Genomic DNA, 17743 nt, shown 5'->3' with positions numbered 1-17743 from the left:
CAAACTTGACGGGAGAATGTGCACACTTGTACGGTAACTCTGACCCATAAGTAAGAACATTTTGGAGACGGGGAAAATGACGGTGCAGACGTGAGGTGGTGAATTGAAGCCAGATTACTGATCCACTTTATCATTAACATTAAAACCAACAGCGTTAGTTAAGATAATCCTTTATAAGTTCCACATGGGGGAAAAATTAGATTTGCATACATATTATTCCTCTGGAAAATTTTATTTTCTGTCTGTAATGTCTCCAGAGAGTGTTAGACTTTTCAAATGTGTATGTTGATCAGTCCTACGTCAGGTTTGCCACAAACCCCCCTCCTTTGTGCTGAATGGAGAACAGAAAGCAAGTTAGAGAGTTACTGCTAGGGAAAATGTCAATTGTTGTGATTAAACTGTCTAAAATTGTCTTAAAACATTTCTTCCCTTGTAACTTAAAACTGTATCACCCCATGAAATAATCCTCTGCCACTCGGGGTCGACATGTAGCTTAGAAAATAAAATAAAATATGTGAGCTCAATCCAAAGTAGAGCGATATGATCAGTATTAAACTATAACGTGGACTATCCAGAGACACTTTTATATAATACAAAGTTGTTGTCCTTGCTGTGATGGAGATAAATTAAAGATCAAATAAATTAAAAATCATTTGTTGGACCAGTATGAGCGACCAGTCAGTTCTAGGGACATGTCTTCACCAGAACAAAATGTGAACAAAAATATTCATGTTGGTAACAAAGGCTGGACTGCAGTATTTTTTCTTTTTGTGTGCAATATATATTATGTCAAAGACATTTTTGTTTGTTTCAGTGTACTGTATAACATTGTACAATAATCTACCCTCACATCCACCGAATTCCTCAGACGAGAAGGTGTCAATCATGAACTCCTGTTTAACTAGTCAGATGTGAAGTGAAGTTTCAGATGTTATGTGAGAACCCTGATCAGACCTGGTATAAACAAGCATGTTGGGTGTTCCGTCTTCAGCAAGTGTGTTCACAGCTACAGGCAAAGACCATATTGCTCAAGATGTTTGGCACTCCATTTAATCACCTTTATTTGTTTGAGAATAACACATACATCTTACACAGAGGATGTCAGCTGAATTGGTGGTCCGTCAGTGTGGCCCAGGTCACATTCACACTGTTAAAAGAATGTGGCTTCTTGCATCCCAGACCACCTCTGAATGCAGTCTGAGCCATATGCATGTTTATGCCAGGTGTGAACAGAGCGCTAGAGCTTACCTTATTCAAGCACATTGTCATGTCACTGTATTTAATGCCTGAAAATGAAACCTACTGTGGCTCCATGTAATGCTTTAATGGCGGTGGCTGGGTGGTGAAGAATGCACTGTTTCTATTTTGAACAGGCTCTTACTGAGAAGTGCATCTTAAGGCTTATGTTACAGTTGAGCAGTGAGGGGTCACCTGTGGTACTGAAGAAAGACGGTCATTCATTATTTAGCACATTTATTGGTATGAAGTCCAATTTGTAAGCATCGCCTTTAAGAATAAAGTCATGGAGATCACCTACACACTCAGCAGAGGACAAACATTTTTTGTGGATTCAGAGCTGTGGAGCAGTGGTGATTACAGCTGAACTGAATTGGAAAACACAAAATCTTCCTAGGCTCCTGCAGGAGCTGCACGCGGTGGTGTAACAGTGATGTGATGACAAACGTCACAGTGCTACTGTGTATGACAACACTGACTGAATCTAATGAGCTGCAGGTCTGTGGCTCCACTCCCTCATAACGTGAACATTTCACTGTAGCCGTGGTGTGTATTTATGCAGTGAGTGTGTATTCTGTATTCACCGATGTAAAAGAGCTATTAATAAAATCACTGTTAAAGGGAAAGAACTGCAACATTCCGGGTCTTTGGTGTGTCAAACATGTCACTTGAAAAAATGTGATTAGTGTGGCTTGATTTGGGTTTTTGTGATATTTGGTAGTTATTGAAAGTTAATGTTAGTTATGTTATACTTCAGTCTTTCCTTGCATGCAACTAACCACTCTCTTAAACCTGGCACCAGCACCTCACACACGCATTTACCCAAACTTAACACACACATGTGACCTCAACCACATGCTCTAACCATTCCATGTGGTCTTTTGTCTTCATAGTGGTCACAGCAGCTATTTTGAACCACACACACCTGTATATAGTAAGTACACTGAGTTAGTTTCTGTGTTTTTACTTGTATTATTTCCATAATAAATGTTTTTTTTAAACACTGTCTTCATTAATGTTGCATAAGTGTGAATTTTGCCAACCTCCTGCACTGTAAAGAACTCCATATCCTTCAACTTTGCAGCAATTTTGGTTATAGTTATTAATTTAATTATTAATCAGAGTTCCAAATTTGAGACTGAATCAGCATATTGGCTATATGTTCCCTTTCTTTGAAGGGTGGTGCCCCGAGGTAACTTTTATATATATATATATATATATATAAATTATATTCATACTTTAATATGGATATTACATTTATTGAATGCCTAAAGCAAATCATTTAATGGTGCCCCATGTGAGGGAGGGTACTGTTGGCAATTATTCATATTTGTGCAATATTAACTTTACATTTTGGCCAACGCCAAAAATAGGTGGAACCTTGAACTTTGAACAAGCCATAAGTTTCAATTCGATTCGACTAATCTGCTACCGGAGTAGACATTCAACTGTACTGCACATATTCAATGCTAACCAGTCAAGCTGTAAAATGTTCCTGTTAATGTTAAGTGCTGTACATAGCGTGCCACCAGCCCTATGTAACATAGAGCTTGTACCTGACCGTTACTGCCAAGCATCTCAGCCTAAATTAGAAAAGAGAGCCTGAGAAAGAGCCACAGCGTGCTACAAGCCCTGTGGATTTATGGGACCCCCGACTGTCACTTCCCTGCATACCAGTTAGCATACCTGGAAAAAAAAACTATTCACCCACCAAATTATTTGGTTAGGCTGGTGTACAAACTACCCAAGCTACACTACAAGGTGTCTACCAGTGCAACACCATAGCCAACCACATTGCTTTGTTGTATTATACAACTTGTTAATTGAACACAGTTTATTTCTTTCCTAGCACAGAGCCTAACCCCTGGCTATCCTGAATTCATCAGCAGGTTGAACTTCAGTGACTGTGGGAAAGAAAAATAATCACTTCTTAACAGGTGTGATGCACAGACAGCATCCAAAGGTCCATTTTTGAGATGTTTGCTTTTGTCAGAGCAAAGCAGGCCTTGAATATCAATATTAATATTAAATATTTTCTGATAGCCAAATTTCTTGAATGCCTAAAGGCACAACAGATATCAGTCCTGTACGTGTTATTTTCTCTTCAAGATCTTTTCAGCATTTCTCAAGAATTTAGAAGTGTCAAAAAAACACCAATGTTAAAGAAATAAATCCTGAATCTTAATGATGAACAGTCAGTGGAATGGATCAGAATTTATGTCATCATGTAGACTGTGTGGAAATCACTGGACCTCCAGACGACCAAAAGTGTTTAGATGAATTTCTCAATCAGAATCTTGCTGTCAATTGTTATCCATTACCTGTGACGTGTTGAGACCATATTCTACAACCACCATTAACTACGAGTTTTCCTCAATACCAAACAATTACTGCTAAATTATATAAGGAAGCTGCCGTAAATTAATTACTATCTTTACTCACTATGGGTCTTTTAAGGTAGTAGTACCACAAGTCATTCTTCCTCTCATTCCTCAGTAATAAATAAAGTGTCTGTTCTTGTGTAAAATACAAAACTACAGAGTCAGTCTGAATTTAAAACATCTACTTCAGTCCTTTTTACATTTCAATCATTTCAGTCAGTCAGTCAGAGATGGGAAACCTAATCATAACTCTTGATTCAGCACTGCCAACAGCGGAGGAATACTTTTTTTGATTGTCCGTCCCAAGCTTGATATCTCAAGAATACCTTCAGGGAATTTCTTCAAATTTGATACAAATGTTCACTTGGACGCACACTAATTAGAATTTGGTGGTCAAAGGTCAAGGTTGCTGTGACCTGGCATAACACATTTTTAGTTTGTAAATGCAACAGCTCAGAAATACCTTGAGAGAATTTCTTCAAATTCGGTACAAACGTTCACTTGGACTCAAAGATGAACTCATTAGATTTCGGTGCTCAAAGGTCATTCAAAGGTGAACTCGTATGAATCGGAGTAAAACAATTTATGTGGACTGAAACTACACTGGTCGGCGGAGGCATACAACCACTGTGCAGTATATCTAGTTATAGAAATAGTTAAGTTTTATGATACCTTTACATCCTGACTCCTTTATTTCATTTTCATAAAGTTCACATCTTTTACAGCATCAAGTTTTTTATCAGGTGGAAACATCACAACATATGATGCAAACATTATTACTTTTCAGATACATTTGCAGAAAGTAAGGTACCATAATATATTATCTATAAATTACAGAACATTATACATAATATCTTTTTAATAGGTCTTGCTAAATTACCTCAGGGAGTTTTGATCCTGTTGTTGGATTCATCCACTGCTGTCTACTCTGATGCAACATCACTGTGATGCTTTTATTCCTTTTTTCTTCTTCTCTAAAGTGTAGTTTAAGTCTCAGTCAGTCAACCCCTAACTGGTGTCATTTCCATAAGAATAAAGAAAATGTTTACTGTTCTGTCAACACAATCCAAAAAAGCTTATTTTTATCTGTGCTGTTCTATAACATGTAGAGGAGAAATCAGCTAGTACACAGGAAATGTGTATTACAGATCTATTTTGTCCAGATGGAGTGACAATAAACATGGCTGGAAAAAAAAGAAACCAATGAAAACTAGTAAAAAAAAGGAAAAGGGCATCTGTGCTTCAGCAAAAACATTTGATGGACTAAATAGAGACATGTGACCAGCTGGTCTTTGCTCAGAGCATTCCCTGATCACAGCACACAATACAACGACATCTTTCGTCAGGGTAAGGGTTTTGGATAAAATCAGATTCAGAATCATAATATTAGCAAGCAGTACACAGGATGACAAATCCAAGCTACAATCGACTATTAAACTAAAAATATTTCTATTCAACCTAAAAAATATCCTAAAATCTGTCCTATCACTTCTCTCTCATGTAAAGAAAAGCTTCTGACAAAGCTGTCGAGTTTCCTCTGGACACGAGACTTCATGGCCAATGGTCCGAGGGTCAGCGTAGATCTCGTAGTCATTTCCTCCCTGTCGCAATGTAACAGACACAAAAAAAAGATATAAACTCAGCTACACTGAGAATGAAATCCTGTCATCTGTGTAATCTGTGGTTTACGACATCACATTCTCCACCCAAACAAGCATTTTAGCTCCGTATCAGAAATAATCTCCATCCATGCTACCATACCTGAATATCATACAGACATTCTCTGGAGAGGTTGTATGTGTGAACACAAATGTCAAGTGCGAGCCTCCGGACTTTCCTAGTATTAAGTACACAGAAAGTCCGGTGCAGCTGCTGTGAAAGCGCAGCAGGAAATCCTTCGCATGATTCAACGTGAGCGAGTGGGTGCCCTGATGACATTTCTAACACGTGACAGACAAGAAAATGGAAAATACAAAAAGAAAACAAATATTTCAGCATGACAAAGCGGTGCCATACACGTAGAAGACGCAGACAAAGATATCAACAGTGTTTCTGGTGATAAGGCAGATGTCGGTATTGATGTGCGGTGATCGGCGCAGCAGAATTAATACCTTACATCCTGCCTTGCGCCACTGTATTCTGCCTTTTAAAGAATTTACATGTCAGAGCCGGAGCCATACTGTGCTGTTCCGCAGTAATTAACATACTCACAGGTTTGGTCTTGTCTCCAAAGAAGTGAATGGTTGAGTAGTTGTCTTTCTCAACAATCCCGAGACAGTACCTCTTATCCCAACCATCAGGAAACACATCAAAGCTGATCTGCCCACCTGCAGAAACATGATGTGGAGAATTTACAGAGGGAAGTGAGAGAGAGGTCTGTGAATGGCTTAACCGTTTGTTTCCTGACGCCCTGATGGCAAATACAAACGTTGATTAACTGTCACGGAGGCTGCTTACTACTTACCAATTGAAAATGAGAGCCCTTTTCCTTTGAACTCCTCTTTTAATACGGACACAAACTTCTCTCTGATTTTCTCTGTCTGTTAAGAGAGAAAAAAGAAAACACAATCCTGCAGGTACTGCATCATTGTCTGTATTTTTTTTTGTTCTACTGTTTGGTGCTGGGGAGCTTGTAAGGCAACTGAAAATGAGACTGAACCACAGCAGCCATGAGCTGAAAGATGCCATTATCACTGCAAGTCACCCCCTTTCACAATTCAATTATTTGATCCTTTGTTAAAAACTAAATATTGATGAGTTCAGTTAGAGTTCATGTGTGTTGTACCTGATCAAGCTCATAGAATTCTTTCCTCTCTTCCTGCGTACAGCTGCGTCCAATCGGGGAAACGTTCAACATGCCGTTACGAAATTCAATAAATGTCCCCCTGTAAAACATTATAATTATAATTATAATATCAGGCTACACCAGATCATTACTAACCATTATTTTTATAGGCTACCACTTTACAGATTCCCATTACACATCCATAACCAAATATTAATAATATGATGAAGACGTGTGTACCTCTTCTTAGGCAGTTTGATCTTGGCCATGTAATTGAGACAGAAGTTGATAAAATCTTGCAGTAGCTCTTCTCCCATGTGGGCCTGGATGGACTGACAACAGCAAGCAAACAAAATGACCAGGGGCCTGTCCTACAAATCGAGGTTACTGGCTTATCAGTGAAACTTCATGGTTAACCTGTGCTATGAAAGGTGGTGAGATTTAACCCGAGGTATGTCTACATGGCAACGCAAACCTGCTCTGAGAATTTTTTGTTTGGGGTTACCTCGGTGTTGACCTGTATAAGCATCACGCCATGCACACAATCTAGTTGGTAGATTTGCACATTTGTAGGAGCCAATTGACATTGGAAAGAGGATTGTGAGAGGCTGGTAGGTTTACATACAGAGAATATTTTTCTATAAGATTGTTACCCTGAAAGTTCCCTATGAGAACATGAGGGAGGTTATGTGATCCCCATCAATCATTTCACGGCATTAATGTTCATGTATTAGTTGAGATCATATTTTAACTGTCATGATTACTTTATCTTGACCTTAAACAATAACTGTGGACTATAGTGGCATCCGATCTTGATGGTGGATCATGATCTTGCTGGCTGCTGACCATAGACTATGATTACAGCAGGACTGCTCGATACATAGTATTTCTCCTCAGACACTCGACCATTAATGACATTAATCCACCAATTCACTGACCTTCAGTTATACTTCAAAATGTTTACCCTTATCAATGCTGCTAAAACCTTTATCTTTCTGATGTTCTCCATTACACTTGACATCTATTGCACTTCTGTCCGTCCTGGGAGAGGGATCCCTCACATGTGGCTCTCTCTGAGGTTTCTACGTTCTTTTTACCCTGTTAAAGGGTTTTTAGTAGTTTTTCCTTACTCTTGTTGAGGGTTAAGGGCAGAGGATGTCACACCTTGTTAAAGCCCTATGAGACAAATTGTGATTTGTAAATATGGGCTATACAAATAAAATTTGATTGATTGATTGATTGATTAAACATTATCTTCTCTTTATTCTATTATTTACAGCAGTATATGAGACATTTTTAAAATATTATTATAAATTATTTCAAACTACAAAATACAGCTACCAATTAGACTTACTGTCATTTAGGCCTGTGGTAATGTTATAGTTTGTCCCAAAAAAAGGTGAACAAACATATTACAGCGTGACCTGTATTTTGATTAAGTCCTGAGATGATTTTATTAGAAATGGAACCCTGGTGCACCTGCACATTTTTTAATGCGGTTCTGTTGAAATACAGTAAATCATTTTTGTTCAGAAAACCAAGGTTGGGGCTTAATGAGCCAAATTAAGACTTTAAAAGCATAATATTGCAATGCTGAAATGACAAGGTGAGGTTTGGACACATTAAAATCAACCTTACCTGGATAGAAATTAACTGTCCATTTCCATAGGCCACAAGACCATTCTCAGCAAACACGTAGTCCACTCTCTGGATCACTATACAACCAGACAAGCAGAACAGAGAGAGTCAAACTTACAGCATGTTTAAGTCATTGGAACACAACAGAGCCACACATGTCTGCATCTCACCATCATCTCCAAGCTGCTCCTTGATCTTGCTGAGGTCTGACCCTCCTACAACTCCAACTCGAACCCGAGTCTTTAGGTTGTCAAGGAACTTCTTCATGTCAGGTGTCACAAGCTGAAACACAGATACCACAAATAAAATAAGACCAACAATAACCACAACACTTAATCAAAGTAATGCTTCAAAGAAAAAAACAATGCTGAGGAAGACCACACTAAATTGAAGAAAAAGTAAATTAGTCCGGTTTGCATATTAAAGTTTAGTGCTGGACATTTTATTATAAATATACACTGCTCAAAAAAAAAACATTTGGGCAGCTCAAGGGTCATTGAATGTGCTTGGACACAGCTGACGGCAAGCTCCTTAAAACACCTGATAAGGTGTGCAGAATTATCCTGGCATGCAGTCTCCTGCACAGCCTATGGCTCATGGCATCCCCTTACCACCTGGAGCAGAGCCACAACCAGACAGGCTGGCAGGGCTGCAGTGCTGGCTCGCTACGCCTTAGTTAAAAGGGCTTATTTCAAAATGTATACGGAATAAAGTAGTGAAATAATTCACTTTTCCTTATGGGTTTATCCCAATTATTCTGAAGCAAATGACACACAAATAAATCTGGATTTAGATTTTAGTGTTTTTCTATAACCATTTTTTGGCTTGTATCAGTGTTTTATTGTTTGTAACCAAAGTCATTGTTTATAAGTATTGTATTGTTCTTCGATTAAATTGTGAATAACACGATGAGCTAAACATCCCCATCTGCTGGGGTATTTAATGTGCCCACACCCTTTAGGCCATAAGCCCCATAGAGTGGCAGTCTCCTATTGGCGGAATGACACTATGGATGGAACCATTGCAAGGTGATCTAACCCTAATCCTTGTTGTTAATGTCCACGTGACCATGCCGTGACAATTAATGCTTTTTGACAGTTACAAAGACAGTGCCTTGGAGTATTTTGTAATTTTTTTATCTGTAAGTATCCTGTTCCAAGAAGCACCTCAGACTTACTCACTTTTAGTCCAGGAGGTTCTCTTTCTCAAACTCTTTTGAGGGTCCTCGCACTGTTAGAGCTCTGGCCTTAATAACTTGCGAAACTGGTGGAACAGGTTTGACATTCCATCGGAAACACGTCTAGCATCCGGGTCTTTTGAGCCACTTGTACGTTTATTGCAGTGGTTCTCAAACTTTTTCTGTCATGCCCCACTTTGGAGCTAGAATATTTGTCATGCCCCACCCGCTCCCCTGCCCCAACAAAATGGGCCAAGTTTAACATGTGTATTTACATAACATACACATGAAATTCACATTACTTTCAGGAACTTTTTGTGACATTTGCCACTTTTTTCAAAGAATAGTGCATTAACTTTGCTTAAATTCAACTTAATTGAAGTACTTTTGGTGACATTTATCACTACATTCCTCCATCAGTCTGTACTTTTTCAAAAATAGAGAAAAAATAAATTAAATTATAATCACTTTGTTACAACGATGATAAAGCTCAACCATGTGACTGGGGTGTAATGTTCATCGTACTTTCTTTTCAACTTGGTTTTTGAACACTGTATCTTGTTTGTCACTGACTGGCTGCTTCACGTGAACGAGCTCTGATCTCACTGTGTGTGTCTCTCTGAGCGAATATGCGCGCGCGCGCGCACACACACACACACACACACACACACACACACACACACACACACACACACACACACACACACACACACACACACACACACACACACACACACACACACACACACACACACACACACAAATTAACGTGAGTTCACTGTTCGCGAAAAATATGCGCGACATGCACAGCACTGTACAGGAGCCGCTGCAGAGCCGCTGCAGAGCCGCGGGTGGCCGACCCCTGGCTACGGCGAAAGAACGATTTGTTTACTGTTCCACCGTTAAAGAGATGCGGACGTCAAAACATTAGTTCCGCCTCCCCCTCCCGGTCGCGCGCCCCACTACACAGTTTGAGAATCACTGGTTTATTGTGTTCCTGGTTTTGTGACTGCGTGTCCACTTGTGACTCAGCTTTACGTACTAAAGGTTACCTCCCTCAAACTGCTGTGACCCGTCAGGAATCACTGAGGTCCTCTGTAAAGGTCACCCTTTACAGGTCTGAGACTGGTTAGCAAAGTTGCACTTATATCCAACAGCAGACTACTAACCTCATCAATATAAAACAATTATTCAGCGTAACTAGGTTTCAAAGTACCCGGAGCACATTAAGGCACAGAACTACAATGACTACAAATGTTGTGCATCTGTCTTTACCTGTCTCGCGGCGGTAAGAGTTCCGTCAACATCAAAGAGGCAGAGTGTGTGCGTGTCCATGTTGTCTCCACTCATCTTGTATCTCTGCAGTCAGTGCAGGTGGGAAAATAAACTGTTGTCTGTCTCACAGTGCACAGTCCTCCTCGTTACTACTACTTCTTCTACTACTTCTTCTTCTTCTTCTTCTTCTTCTTCCCGGCAGACTAGGCTATATTTAGTGCATTGCTGCCTCCCAGCGGTAAGGAAACATCCCTGCAGTTAATGCCCTCAGTTTATATCTCGCAATATAAATTTGTAGTTTTAAGGAAGTGCAAGACTTCCCCAGCTTTCTCCTTCTTGTACATCCCATCACCAAGCAGTGTTTTACAGAAAAAGTTTCAGTACCCAGTTTGCCTATTTCTATAAAAAGCTCCCTCCTTTCTTTGGCATAGAGTGGACAATACATGATAATATGTTGGACTTCACAGTTGTCACAGTTTCCATCTCTGTGTTCTCCCACAAGCACCAACCCACTTGCTAGTCCACAATGTCTGAGCCTTAACCTTGTCAATTTGAGTTTGTCTATTCGAGGCATTGATTCTTTATTGACAGGTTTAACTGTTGCTGTTATATAGCTTTCTTCCTCTGATGTCTCCATCCCACTCTTGTTGCCAAATCTGATTCAGCCTTTCAATGATGATGCTATGACACTCCATCCTTCCAAGTGGCACTTGTATATCTACTGTATTTCTGCCCAAACTTGCCTTTGCTGTCCTATCTGCCACATCATTGCCCTCAACCCCAACATGTGCTGGCACCAATTAAAAAAAACACGCTACTTCCCTGCCTCTCCAGTTTAGAGACCATCATTAAAATCTCCCCAACTATATCTGGCCTAGCTCTGTTTCCCTCTCCCCCCACCAATGTGACTAGGACAGATAAGGAATCTGTGCACAGTACAACTTTATCCCAGCCTCCATCTTCCACCCACCACAGCCCCCACAATAAAGCAATTAACTCTGCAGTGAATATTGAAATCCCATCTGATAGTCTTCTACTCTGACAGATTTGAACCTGGGGATGTATGAACCAAATCCCATTCTATTGCTTTCTGGATCCCTTGAACCAGCGGTGTAAATATTTATATAGTTACTCCATCTGTTCTTAAGATGTCTGTCTACATGTGCTGCCAGATCTCCTATTTCACCTTTCTGCAATAATTCTTTAATTGACAGATCCACATCAGCTTCTGCCCACAGCCATGTAGGGACACGTGGCCAGCATACCATTTCCCACATCTAGTAAATTCAGCTGAGGCAAAAGTTAAATCTATTTATACAATACCATTTACAACATGAAACCTCGTCGGTCTTACATCATTCAGCTTGACAGGTAAATGCTTATCTAAAAAATCTTCTAAAATTGAACCCTTCATGTATTTACATTTGCTGCCCCATAAAGGATTATGAGCATTAAAATCTCCTGACAACACCACTAGGGACAGCACTTGAGCCATTATTTCATCAAATTTTTACATATCGAACTGGAGACAAGGGTTGTAATAATTTATTACTAAAAAATCTTCCTGTTGAGCTCCATATTTCTATCACAACACACTCCTGTATTGAATTCCCTCCCTTACAAATACTGCACATACTCCCCCTGAAGTATTACGATCTTTGCGCAGACAAACATATCCTGGTAATACAAATTTAAGAGTAGGTTTCAGCCACATCTCTTTTACACATATTAACCCGAGTTTTTTCTTTAAAGGCATCTACAAATCATCTTCCTCTGTCCGGCCTCCACTTGTTTTTACCTTTCCTTCTCTAGAAAACACATTTCTGTAAAGTGTAGATGGCTCAACCCCTTCAATTCCAAGGACCCTCTCAGCAGTTTTCACCACACTTCTAACCATATCTGAATTATTTGTTGTCTGCTTTATGTCACACAATACCTCAACAATAAAGGTCAGGAAATTAAACTTGTTTACTACCATTGAGTCTTCTGTTACACGTGTTACTGGAGGGGAGCCTTCCCTTCATTCTTCCTCATTTCCTCTGCTTCACCACATTTAGTAACTTTTTTAAGAGCCTCAGCATATGTAGTCCCTGTATTCATCTCTCTGCACTGCTGCACCCTTATTGCATGCTTATACTGCTCGCACTCACGACTCCCAGCAATATGTCCTCCACCACAACTGCCACACTTGAGCACCTACAATCAGAAAGCTCATGTTCACCCCCACATTTACCCCATTTTCTAATTCCTCGACATGCAGCTGCAACATGACCATACCTCTGGCATTTAAAACATCGCAGGGGCAGCTTCCTATATAGATGAACTTTAAAGGACAAACATCCCAGAAACACTCGTTCTGGGAGAGCTTTTTCACGAAAAGTTAACACCACTACTGTTGAGTCAAACTTAGCTCCGTCACGAAAAACTTTTATCCGAGTTGCTTCAGAGATCCCCGCACAATCTACACCCCTGACCTATTAATCCATGGAGATTTCAAGTGAGACCCCATAAATCACACCTTTCATACCATCCTTACTTACTACTTGGAACAAATCCTTCCACTTGCCTATCCCTATCGCTTCCAGTGAAACAGCCTTGGCCAACTGAGTTTCTATTTTTCCTACTACTTTTTCCCCAACTACCTCCACCTTCATCTTCAGATTGCCTTGCAAGCGATTGCAAGGCAATCGTTTTCTTGTGCTCTGAAAAACTGTCAAATTGAATCAAACACTCCACATGCAGCGTCGGAGCTCAGCTTTTTCTCAAGAGACCTGAGTTTTGAATCATGGAGTTTTGCCTTCCTTAGTGACTGAAAAATGTGATTTCTCTTGATTGCATATTTCCTGAAATGAAGTAGTAGATGTTCAGCTGCTTCTGTCATGGCATTTACCAGTTGGGGGGCTTGTCAATTACTTTTATGCAATGTATGGAGACCTGTATGACAAGTGATGATGCTTTCCTTCCTTTCGTTTCCAGCCCACCTTCCTGTTTCATTAATGTCCCAGTACTCCTGTCATGTTGATTGTGCATATGTCCTAATGAATGTCTTTGCTCCAGTTTTGCTTAATTGAATTTGTAGTTCTACTTGCTTAATTCTAAGTGTTTGTATGGCCAGAATATCCACCTGCTCATTTCCCTCCACACCTACATGAGCAGGAACCCAAAGGAAATGTGTGAGGGTACCCTTGATATCCATTCGATACATTGTAATGAATATTTCATTAATTATATCAGTTATAAATGATGATTTGCAGGATCGTGCTGATTAATGCTGAAAAACTGTAATTTCTTTCTTTCTCCTCTATCCACTGCAAGGCCAGTAATATTGCCAATAGTTCTGTGGTGGATACTGATAGATGAGCGATACTCTTTTCTTCATGTAGAAATGACCCACCGGGAAATATACTGCTGCACCTTCACAACCTGTATCTGTATCTATGTTTTCTACTTTTGCATCACATGTTTGAAAAGATCTATTGCGAATTCTTAGGGCCTGCGCTTGTAAAAACATCCAGCTTCTGAAGATTTTATTTGCTGCTGACATACAGGTATAAGTGATACTCCCATAATCCAAGCCAGATCTCATTAGCGCTCAGTATATATTTTTAAGAGGCTCTACTTGCTCCCCATTCCTGCCCTGTCAAACAATTAAGTATATTTATAACCTCTTTACATTTATTCTGAACTTTCTCTCAGTTAATATTCCATGTCAGCTTCACATCAAACCAAACCTCAAGAAATCTAACCGCTTTTCACTTGTTCAAGAGGTTGTTCATATAGCTTCAAAGAAACCGGTTTAGCACTTTCATGTCAAAGTTCTTCTCAACTGATCAACAATTATTTTGATTGTCTCATTTTGGCTTTTTCGTCTGTGCTGAGCAGTTCAATGTCTCAGCCATAAAGAGCAAACAATCATTCTTATTCGCTATCAGAGTTCTCCTTCAACTTATCGCATCTGTTACATTTTCCTGTCTCTTTGTCTCTTCTAACTGTTTGTCTCAATACCTGTGTGTCTCCTGAAACCTTTCTTTACTGCCTCTGCATAGCTGATTCCCTTGGCAACCTTGACCTGCTGTACCTCTGCTGCTTTCTTACTAAACTTGCACTTACATTAAGCTGAGCTGTGTTCCCCTCCACAATTGCAACATTTCAGCTATGCCCCCTCTCCTCCACATCTACCACACCCTTGCACACCGCATGCACATGTCCTTATATTTTTATGTAAGGAGAATTCAGTTTCTTCCTCTTCTTTGTTGTAACTGATCTCAAAAGTTAGGTGCTTACTTCTGTCTTTACAAAGATGTTGTATCTTCACAGGACCTTGTCCTGTTGACCTACATGCTGAGGAGTGTGGTGGCAAGAGAGAGAAAAGAGAGAACATAAACATAATTTAACACAAACCTTCACATATTTTTGGGGGATTTTGGGGACCCAAATGTAGTTAATCTCAACACTGGCTGCCAGTAAGCCACATATATAATTTTAAAGTTTTAGGTCATTGCTTATTTCTATATATACCATGAATACATAACAGACATGATGGTACAAAATAAACCTGTGAGACCTGTGAGATCTCAGGTCTCAGGTGTTTTGAATGGTTCTTTTTGACTCACAATTGATACAATGATTGATACAATTAAACTTTGTCTGTGTTTTGAATGCCACTCTCCAGCACCTTGAATCTACCTGTGTTTATGAAATGTGCTATATCATAAAATGGCCTTGCCTGTGAGGAAAAGGGTGAAGATTCCTGCATTTGCAACATTTGCAAGCTCTAACTGCTTAATGGGGGGGGGGGGGGGGGGGGGGGGGGGGGGGGAATAAGAACTGACTCAGTAGGGTGCCCAAACTTGCCCAGTTAGTTGCATTGAATAAGATGCTTGACTTGATAGGGCGTAAATTTGCAACAAGCCATTTGCCCCAACAAAAGAAATGTTTTGTTCTAGTTTTTCTTTGACATGCATTTGCTACCTGCCCTGAGAAAAAGAGCCCATCTACTTTATGCATGGTTGACTTTCTAAAAAATGGTTTTTGAGGGGCTGCTGTGGGGATAGAGCGGTCGTCCTCTAACTAGAAGGCCTGTGCAGATCCCAGTCTTCCCCATTCTGCATGCCAAAGTGTCTTTAGGCAAGATACTGAACCCCAAAAATTGCCCCTTCTCATAGAGAAAGTGCTGTGATGCATGGATGAGTGGCAAAAGGTTTACTGTAAAGCATTTTGAGTGGTCAACAAGACTACAAATACAGATGTATAGGGGTTTCATTTTATTTCTCATTTATATGTGTTTGTTCAAATATGTGCACTGTCTCTCTGTATAGTTGCTTCATATAGACAGGGTATTTTGGTCTTTGATATTGAACTGACTTCCTATGAAAGACAAACAGGTTAAAGAGTAGCTGATTAAGTTTGTGATAATGTAAAAATAGGCCTACTTACTTCATTACTGAAGTGATTCAGTGCAGTAAAATGTAAAGTTAAACCTATTTCAAAGATGCAGTAAAACATTTGTTATTTGGTATTAAATGTTTCTTCCTGTATTTCTTTAGCTGCAGATAAAGTCATAATGGCACCATCTTCCTGCAACACTGTAGTTGGTAGAGTAAAAAAACATAATAATGAATGAATAACATCAGATGCAGTTTTTCAATAAAATAAGACCTTCTTACACATGGGTCATGAATAACTTCAGCATCTTGTGATGAGGCTCTACAACAATATTGTGTCTCCACTCACTCACAATGAGAGACTGATACCTGGTGATAAAAAGAAGCAAAAACCTTGGACATAAAGCCGAGCAGGTCTAAGGGCTCAGGTGGACGTCGCCCACTGTGGGTTTTTTATTATTATTATTCTGCTCACAGACAAAGCCTGACAAAATGTTTGGGCGGAACTGTCGTTCGACCAATTGTTTCCAGCCGTCTAACATTCCTTGGGACACAGCTAAACATAGCTTGACCGTGATCCTGGTACGGAGCAGGCAAGCTCAGAAGCATAAATTACAATGGCTACTGAGCAGGAATATTCGTAGAGTTGTATATGCTTCCCATGTTAAAAGATATGAGTGGCCACGCTGCTCTTCTACAGTTTCGAGATTTTCTTCGCGTTCCCCTTGCGATACACGAAAGAATGGACAGTGTAAATTATCTTTCACCACCTTTAAACATGAATATTTGCAACACTTCCTGTAGCCTACCCGTTTCAAAATAAAAGCATTACAGCGTTTCTGTTCTGTCTCTGTCTCTTTCGCTTTCTTTCTCTCTCTCTCTCTCTCTCTCTGAGGAGCTAAGAAAGGAGAACCACGGAGCTGAGCTGTCGGGTGTACGCTGACAGTTGTAATTTCCTGTTTAAAACTAAATGACGCATGAAGATGTTTTCATTTTATAGAGAGGGAACATTTAATCATTACCTACTCACAGGATATAACAAACACAGTTAAAATGAAACAAACGGGACTGAAATGTTAAAATAATGTAATAATGTGAGGAATAATAAGTGGAGAAAGTGGTATTTGTGTACATTTGATGGGGGGGGGGGATGACTTTCGTATTTGGGTTTAGTTACGATGATATTTTTAACTGAACATATTCGTTCAATATGGTTATTGTTGACTGGACAAATGCGACAGAGATAAAATCTGGAGCTCAGACAAATGTTGATGTTTTACATCGCTTCTGAATCATGTCATGAGAATAAAATAGCTGTTCTGTTTATAATATTTGCATGTGTGTTTCCAGGTGCAACTACGAGGCTGTGTCGCTTAAAATGTTGCTTCCGCAAAGAGTTGTTGGGGGTTATTTTCCCTTTCCTTTCATAAAGGGTGGTCCGATGTTTCCTATGCTAAAGGAGATAAGTTAGAAAGCATTAACGCTCCTTTCTCTATACTTTTGAAAATTCGATCAGCTCTTATTATGGCGGATAATTAAATACTTCCGGGTCATTTCAGTCAGTTATGAATGTTTCTTAACTACATGGACTATCCGAGGGCTCCGGCTCCCTCTCCCTCCCTCCCTCCCTCTCTCTCTCTCTCTCTCTCTCTCCCTCTCTCCTACATACAGTTAAACCGTTCTCATGACCGGACCACCAATGACTCCGACCAAACAAAGGGAATTTCGCGCCGAAAGTTTAAAAGCCCAGGTCAGCCAATCAGGGTACAGACAACACATACGAACATGATGTCTTCATGTCACATAACACAACCAATCAAAGCAGGGTATTTCAGTTACGTACTACGCTTCAAATTTAAATGGCCAC

General features: G+C 39.8%; 1 protein-coding gene across 2 annotated transcripts; it reads right to left on the bottom strand.

The window, feature by feature from the left end:
• Positions 1 to 4345: 4345 nt before the first annotated feature.
• On the bottom strand, positions 4346 to 10699 carry pmm2 (phosphomannomutase 2). 2 transcript variants are annotated; one of them, XM_034608395.1, is made up of 9 exons: positions 10660 to 10685; positions 10493 to 10627; positions 8211 to 8322; positions 8041 to 8117; positions 6643 to 6734; positions 6403 to 6502; positions 6082 to 6157; positions 5829 to 5944; positions 4346 to 5218 (listed from the first exon to the last, which is right to left on the bottom strand). In XM_034608395.1, exons 2-9 carry the CDS (start codon positions 10565 to 10567, stop codon positions 5114 to 5116), a joined length of 753 nt encoding a protein of 250 aa, XP_034464286.1. In that variant the 5' UTR covers positions 10568 to 10627; positions 10660 to 10685; the 3' UTR covers positions 4346 to 5113. The 2 variants fall into 2 exon arrangements, with proteins under 2 accessions (XP_034464286.1, XP_034464199.1); XM_034608308.1 differs by having other exon boundaries at positions 10493 to 10699.
• Positions 10700 to 17743: the final 7044 nt, after the last annotated feature.

The sequence above is a fragment of the Hippoglossus hippoglossus genome, chromosome 1 (genome assembly GCF_009819705.1).
Source record: "Hippoglossus hippoglossus isolate fHipHip1 chromosome 1, fHipHip1.pri, whole genome shotgun sequence".
In the NCBI taxonomy this organism is placed as follows: Eukaryota; Metazoa; Chordata; class Actinopteri; order Pleuronectiformes; family Pleuronectidae; genus Hippoglossus; species Hippoglossus hippoglossus.
Note: the sequence above shows the minus strand (reverse complement) of the source record. Positions and strands in the feature narration are given on the sequence as shown.

What these genes read in the sequence shown, in the direction of transcription:
- pmm2 (XM_034608308.1), bottom strand. Translation starts at nt 10,567, where the DNA reads ATGAGTGGAGACAACATGGACACGCACACACTCTGCCTCTTTGATGTT. An exon ending in ATCAAACTGCCTAAGAAGAG is followed by an intron (nt 6,503 to 6,642) that starts GTACACACGTCT and finishes AATGTTTTACAG; the next exon opens with GGGGACATTTATTGAATTTC. An exon ending in AGGGCTCTCATTTTCAATTG is followed by an intron (nt 5,945 to 6,081) that starts GTAAGTAGTAAG and finishes ATGTTTCTGCAG; the next exon opens with GTGGGCAGATCAGCTTTGAT.